The sequence below is a fragment of the Trachymyrmex septentrionalis genome, unplaced genomic scaffold (genome assembly GCF_001594115.1).
Source record: "Trachymyrmex septentrionalis isolate Tsep2-gDNA-1 unplaced genomic scaffold, Tsep1.0 scaffold62, whole genome shotgun sequence".
Taxonomy (NCBI): domain Eukaryota; kingdom Metazoa; phylum Arthropoda; class Insecta; order Hymenoptera; family Formicidae; genus Trachymyrmex; species Trachymyrmex septentrionalis.
In genome coordinates, this window is record NW_017305800.1 from 3,460,784 (window position 1) to 3,468,759 (window position 7,976).

At 26.5% G+C, this 7,976-nt stretch overlaps 1 protein-coding gene across 1 annotated transcript in view; it reads right to left on the minus strand.

The window, feature by feature from the left end:
• The window catches only part of LOC108752728 (aminopeptidase N-like), a gene marked incomplete at its 5' end in the record, with an annotated part of 35,316 nt that overhangs the window by 22,000 nt on the left and 5,340 nt on the right, over positions 1 to 7,976 (minus strand). The window contains 9 exon segments of the mRNA XM_018493762.1: positions 1,232 to 1,385; positions 1,787 to 1,970; positions 2,893 to 3,348; positions 3,718 to 4,193; positions 4,195 to 4,221; positions 6,571 to 6,640; positions 6,727 to 7,041; positions 7,472 to 7,662; positions 7,847 to 7,966. Of these exon segments, the coding sequence (XP_018349264.1) occupies positions 1,232 to 1,385; positions 1,787 to 1,970; positions 2,893 to 3,348; positions 3,718 to 4,193; positions 4,195 to 4,221; positions 6,571 to 6,640; positions 6,727 to 7,041; positions 7,472 to 7,662; positions 7,847 to 7,966 (1,993 nt within the window).

Here is a 7,976-nt window from a genome sequence, read left to right on the forward strand (position 1 = left end):
TTTTGGCTAAAGTTTCGGAGAACGTAATTATATAAATCTCTTTCAAGTTTTTATAGATAAAAAAATAAATATAAAGTTTGAACAATTTAGGACTTTGCAGAACGATGTAAAACTTTACACATAAAATAAATCAAGCATTACTTAATTGAACCATATTTACCAGTTTGTTGTACATTAACAATAATCCAATCATTTGGATCAATTTTAAAAGTTATATTTTGATCTGGTTGCAACCAATATCTGGGCACAGCACTGGAGAAATTCGGATTGGACTGCGTGGCAAATGTTATGGGTATCCACCATTTGTTATTAATTTTCTGCCTGCAAACACATTCTTGAGATATTGTTATTTCGCCAGTTGTGTAATTTTTCATCACATGCACAACGGGATAACTCTTTTGATTCATCCATGTATCCATTACTTCCTTTATTCTATAATATTCGTGTGGGACATCAGATTCGTCTAAAGCAGTTTGTATAGCGTTCCACAAATCATCCGGAGTAGTTGATCCATATTCACTAAATAAAAAACGATTGTTAACATTATAATCATATATCGGAAAATGATTAAAATCACTATTAATGAATCTACGTGAATATTAATGTACAATGTAATATATAAATACCATGCAATGCAAAAATTTACAATATAGTTCAAAATTAATTTAAGTTAAATTATAATTATTAAAAAGTAAAGTGTGTATGGTTTATAATTAAACAGTAATGCGGTATCTCAAGTGTATGTCTAATTTTATGTTTCTGATGAAATAGTATACTTTTCTTCGTAAATACAAAAGATATTATTACATTTATGATACTTAGTACTATGATATATAATAAACATTTACACATACTTACTGCGTGGCTAAATATATGATAAGACCCTTCCGAAATACCTCATCAGTAACAGTATGTTGTAACATGCGCAATATAACTGACGCTACAATAGTGCATCAAATATTAATGATACAATTAAACTACATATAAAATTAAAATATACAATGTAATACACTTATGCAACAGAATGTTTCAAAATTTGCGCCAGCGAAATAAATGATGTGATACTTTGTGCTAAAACAAACTTTGCGAGCGTGAATTTTGCAACATCCTATATATTGTTCAAAAGAAGAATTTGTTTGTTTAGTTTTCTATTTTATCTTTTTATTTGTACTATATACATTAAAAAATCTATAACAGATAATATAGTCTAATTATATTTACAAAATCTTACCTTTATGATAAACTACAAAAGAATGCAGATCCAGTCGTTCAAAATTACTTTTAAGTTTCAATGTGACAGGACTCAAGATACCTTTATCTACCATCAAGCTGTAGTGTAATTTGTCAACTACAAAAAAATCTATTGTCCGCCAATCATCAAAAATCTAAAGAAAAAAAGATATGTGGTGTAACTGAATTAAAAATTCCAAATTAGAAATAAAGAATCAGTTTGTTTGTCATTTCCAATTTTATAACTTTGCAATTTTATTTTTCATGGCGCCTACATTCAATTAAGTTTCTTGTATCGAATTCTTTAAGAAGAGTCATGTCTAGTTTAATTACTATTAAATATATTGGAGATTACTTAAAATTGTTTAATATTAAAATATAATTTTAAATTAAAGCATATGTTATCTGTTATTTAATTCTATATTATATATCTTAATATATTTAATAAAAACGCCTTATGTAATACTGGTCTCATTTTAATCTTACACATTAAAATGTATTTTAAAGTTTTTTCCAATAATAAGCAACTTTGCATTATATAATAATATTAAATAACCTTGTCAATAATGTACGTATGAAAGAACGAAGCAAGTCCCTTTTTTAACCAATGATAAGACCACCAAGACGGTGTGACCAAATTACCAAACCATTGAAGTGCAATTTTATGTGCTACTATCGCTGCTAATTCTGCTTTCCTATATGTTGGATGTTTGTTAGCATCGTAGATAACTGATGATTCACTGAAAGGCAGAACGTAATATAAAACGTTTCTGTTGTGAATATACAATCTAATGTAATGTATTTTTGAGTAATTATGTTCTTCGTCAATAATTCAGATGTATAAATTTTTTTATTTTTATGTAACTGTTTTAATGTACATTAAGAATGTTTTCTTATGTACATAAGTATGATGAAGGGAGCAACCATCTCTAGTGGTCTTGACCTTGACAAATAAAAATCAGGATCGCGATTCTGAAGAATATTCAAAATGTTTTAGCTATCAGTTGAACTTTTTATTATCCTAATGTTGGCAATTTCTATTAAATCTTATTTTTTAAATCTCATATAATTTAGAAAATATTGATTAAATAGTTAATAATCTTTTTTTATGTATATTGTTTTGAAAATCTACCAAAGTAAATTACAAGAATTGTAACGAAAAATAATGGATTTTACATAAGAAAATATTAATCACATTGACTTGTGGCCTTGAATAAGGTCTTCCAATTCTCAATTTCTATACTTTCAAATAATTTGCGGATAACCTTATTCAGAAAATATTTCCATTGTAATCTAAAAGATATTTCTTGGATAAAGTTATTTAGAAGTGAAGAAATTGAGCATAAAGCTATGTTTTCATCATGTGTTATCTTAATATGCTAAAATTTTTATTTTTCTAAAGCCGTTTTTGAGATCCAGGAATTGGTTCAGCAATATTCTATATATATATACGTACATATACGTAAATGCATTAAAAAAAAGAAGAATTCAATAATATATATATTAAACACAACAACTATTTTAGATCTAAACATAAAAATACATTCATTTATATATAGTAAAATACGCACATATTTTAAATTACTAAATTTCGAATGCTAAGAATAATATTTGCTAATTTTAATGGTGTAATTAATTTCTTTTTAATTATATGTACATTACTTGTAAGTGATGAGTCCCCAGTGTTCCATGCCACTAACCGGAAAATTTGGTATGATAAAGTGATCCATTTTCGGTATCTTTTCGGAACTATTGGTGTATTGGATCAAGAATGGCGTGATCATTTCAGTAATATTAAACACAAATGTTATTTGCGATACCAAAGATGATCTGCACCACACATTGATAGTTTCCTTCTCATTGGAAAGATGGTGAAAATCAATCATGGGGAATACGATAATCTCTACAAGATAAGTGGACATTATTGGAGAAATGTCGAAGTACGAACAGATCGTATCATTTTCAAAAAATTTTCTTTGTACTAGAGGCATATTTGATAATGCCAGATATTCCACATGATGCATTACAGAAATATTAAAGATGGCTTTTATCGCGGGTTCGTCCCAACACGGAAATATTCGTCTAGCTCCTTTCGGCTCCGAATATGTTGCAACCATCCTACAATTTAATAAAATATTTTAAGTAACAACAAATTTTCCACTTATGTTAAATGATAAAAAAATTTTAAGAACACTCGTTATTTACATTGTTACTTATTAATAATATAATAATAATTTTTTTGAAGAAAAAAATTAAGACGTAATATTTTTTATTTTGAATATTAAAGCTACTAAATATTACATTAAACACATATTACATATACATTCTAATATTAATATTACTTAATAAATATATTGAAATTATATTTACAAACTAAAAAATTTTTTTTAGTATAATTGCCAAAATATGTTTAGCAACATGTTATCGAGTATTTTTAATGTTTCACAATAGTTTATACTTTTTAATATTTTAATGTTTTACACTTACATATCTTTTGTTCTTTTATTTGTATACCAAAATATCATAAAACCACTTTCGAAAAAATTATTGTCTCGGATAATACCGGCAAATTTCATGTTAAGAGTGTAAAAGCCGGGTGACAATACATTTTTGAAATTGAGTGTCAAGATATCCGTTTGATTGTCATGGAAATGTTTTATTGGTTTATAAACTGTACCATTGTTATTAATCAACGTTGTCGCTATTTCATTTAATTCTAATTCTTTTGAATGCAAGCTTATATTATTTAACGATGCATAACGAATCTCAATTCTAATATTGGATTCACCGTGAAAAGTAAACAAGTCTTCTTCTAGATTCAATATCAGAGAAATGTTATAGACTGATGGTACTGTATTGTTGGGTAAACGAATAATTTCTAAGTCATTGTTGGCACAAAAAATGCTGTTTGTGATCAATATTATATGTAGACTGAGATTTAATAATAATTTTAGAAATCCCATAATTGATCTCTGTTTTAATTGCCTTTAACTTAAAAACTTAACATAAAAGTGTTTTTCCTATTGCAATTTTTAATGAAAGCTGCAATAAATGTAATAATTTCAACAAATTAATCGAAAACGTTTTCTATAAATCATATGGGATTCTTTAGTAGTTCTTTTTGGTTTTGGCATTCTTTAAATATTTTTTATGACAATATTTTTATTTTTTAACAAGAAACAAATATCTATTATATTATTATTCTTTTTAACTACTTACTTATATATTACACCCTTCTGCTGATTAAAATACTATTGAATTCCTATAGTTATACAATTGATTAATAGTCTAGCAATGAGCCGTTGTCAGGAATATATTAACATAATTGTACCGTTTTATCATCTTGAAAGATCTTCAAATACTGGCTCTACAATTTCAATATCACCGAAGCTATAACAAATACATAAATGTAAATACGTAATTGTAAGGTCGTCAATATAAAAGAGATCCACATTTTAAACTGTGATTTTTTGTTCTCAATAACGAATAGTGCGATTTATATATACAATTGGACCTTAAATCTTAATCGAGCAGAAAACATTAGCTAGTCGAGCAATTCGAATCACAAAGACTTTGTTAATCTTTCGACAAAATTTAAAATAAAATGGAAATGTCCATATTAGAAATCAGTAATAAAATTTCAAGAATAGTAATAAAACTTATGCATATCAAATAGTTTCCAGCTTTTTAATAAGAAACACAATATAACGCAGTGAGCACTTCCTCTTTGTTTAACATTGGCAAACAGGGATGTAATGATTTATTGTGTTACCCTTCATCAAATTTGCTCTTATTTTAGAGATGTAGAGTGCATTTGAAAAAACGCAATTAATGTTATTTATATTATTCTATCTTTATCACTTATTGGACATAAACAAATATAGAAGGACACAAAATAGCGCTAATAGCAGTTTCACGAACGCACTTCTGGATTGTAACATATCGGCGTAGATGGCATTGCTTTTTGAGACGCGCGGCGCTTGGTGTAGGAATTAATAACATTGTGATCCGGACTCTCTGCTAATTATAAAATTTAAAAAATCTTGTCACTCGGCGGCGACAACAAATATTTCAACGAACATATATTCCTAATGCCTCCCGCACTATACACAAAAAGATTGTCCGTACATCAAGCGTTTTCGCGTCCAGTGTGCAAAAGTCATAAATTAATATGTAATTAACAGTCATATAACGCGTAATTTATGTTTCCATATGTCACAGTTTATTACTCAAAAAGCCAAAATGTTTTTTCTCTGTAATAATGCTGCAAGATTTGTAAAACTTCTGCCATAATATGTATTATATATTACAATTTCTAGTATCTACAATGTTGTGTATAACAATTGCATTATTACAGAGCAATATACAACATTACTGCAATGTTACTGCAAGTTTCTGTGCTGTACAAAGAAACTCTTAAGTAGACTTCTGTATATTTTCAACTTTTTTGATAGGCAATCTTGAAGGAGACGAACATGGCGAAATATTACAATTAGAAGTGAATTCCGTTTCATGCATATGATTTACATAATATATTATTTTATTTTTCTCTAATATTAATATTAAACATTAGAGATAAAATGATGTATTGATGTGTATTATGTGTGGAATAAAACGCATGCATAATTTAACAATCTGCATTTTGCTTCCAAGGAACACAAAAAATTAATTGTAACAAAAAAAATCATCATTTTAATTTTCACGCATATTTTGACTTTCTCTTGGCTTGATGTGTTTTTACGTATATATTTTATATTTATATAATAATAATAATTACTATTTATATAAAATTACTTTTATTATATATAATTCATCATTAAATTCATATAATTATCAAATGTATGTCTTTTATTATATTTGTTTTTGATCAATCGGATCAAAAGTCGATCATTAAAGTTGATCCCTTCTAAAAAAATAATTTTTTATAAGTTTCTAGATGTTCTCTAAGTTCATTTTTACGCTGTCCTATCAGTGTTTTAATTTTATCCCGAGTGTTTGGATCATGATCAAAATTAGTGTCCGAGAATACTCTTATCTGAAACGGATTAAGTAAAGATGTTTAATAATAAGTATAATTTCTTATACATAATTCAGTTTACATTTTAAATCGCGCGTCAAGATATTGTTCGATTTTACGTCACATTCTTCAAAAATAGTTTAAAGATGCAAACATAATTATTTATTAATGTTATTATTAATTTAATTATATAAAGTTGAAATAATTTATATTTATTGCAACAGGTTTTTATTTGAAATCTGTTACAACTTTTTAGTTTAACTTTATTTGATTTAATATTTGATAAGTTAATAAATATGTAATTTTAGAATCATAAAACATACCTTGTCAATTTGTTCATCGTAGAAGACTTTCCGAAGAATAAGTTTTATTATTAGAGTTGTAGTAAGTGTTCTGTAAATAGAGAAAGTAATATATTCATGATTAATAAATGTTTATGACTGAGAAAACTATATTTCCAAAAAGAAATGGTATATTACTTGGACTTTATAGTGTCAAAATTATTCAATATATAATCAAGGATCAAATTGTTGTTCGAATGCTTATCAAGAACAGACTTGATGATAAAAGAACGTTCCTTTTCATGAAATAATGAAGTATTAAATACTGTAATATTTAAATAATTAATGATAATATCAGAATTTTCTGAGCAACTCAAACTTTTCAGTAATGTTTTTTTAAATTTTTCCTTTTTTGAATCTATCTTTTGATATACATCCAACATTTTATCCCAAGTAGTTCTATTGGCTGCCATCAAACCAACACAATACATAAAATTATATCCTTGTTGCATTCTAAAAAGTATATTTATCTATCAATAAATAATACATTTCAAATGTATGAATAATGTTTATTTTATTAAGTTTTATATATTAATGATCTAAGCTTTATTAAGCTTCTTTACAATGTAAAATTAAATTTTTGTTCTGCGCTACTTTTCTATTTTCTATCTCTTATACATGTAAATCATTTTACAATAAAGAAATAAATAAAAAATGATTCTATCAGTAAATCGCTTAACAATTTATTGGATGTTTTTACTTAAAACGTCATATCCATTCTATGCATTACATTATTAGAATAATATAGAATGTAGATTGAGAAAAAACAAAAAGGAGACTGTTTGATTCTTTATCGATATTCTGCTTGCACTCGCGCGTACGCACGCGCGCGCGAGTTCACACAAATTCGATTATAAGATAATTGAAATTGTATAAAAGTTACCTGTAAAGTTCTGAATCTGCGAGATGTTGATCCAATTTAAAAGCGATCATATTCTTGCAATACTCATCACCGATGATACATGCCCATTTTATGGTTTTTCGTCTTATTTGAGTTGTAATATGATCATCATCAACACTGTCTAAGAATCCTATGTTTCGAAGAAGATAGTTAAGGAGTGCTATCATAGTTATCTAGAAATCATAAAATAATCATGTATTGGTTTTACATTTGAATTATTGGTATCTGCATTTAAAAGTTCGATTTGTAATTCCCAATGTGCTAGAAAGGCAAAAAAATTTTTATAGAATGTTTAAACATTCATGAAGTGTTTAAAATGTTATATGCACATACATTCTTTTATTTTATATATATTACAAAAATCAATTCAGTAAAAATAAATTTGAGGATCTTTGCGCCAGAAATTTTTGAGATTATTACAATTTTTGCAAGATATATGATTATGTGAAACATGTTTCGAATATGTAACGATATATATATATATATA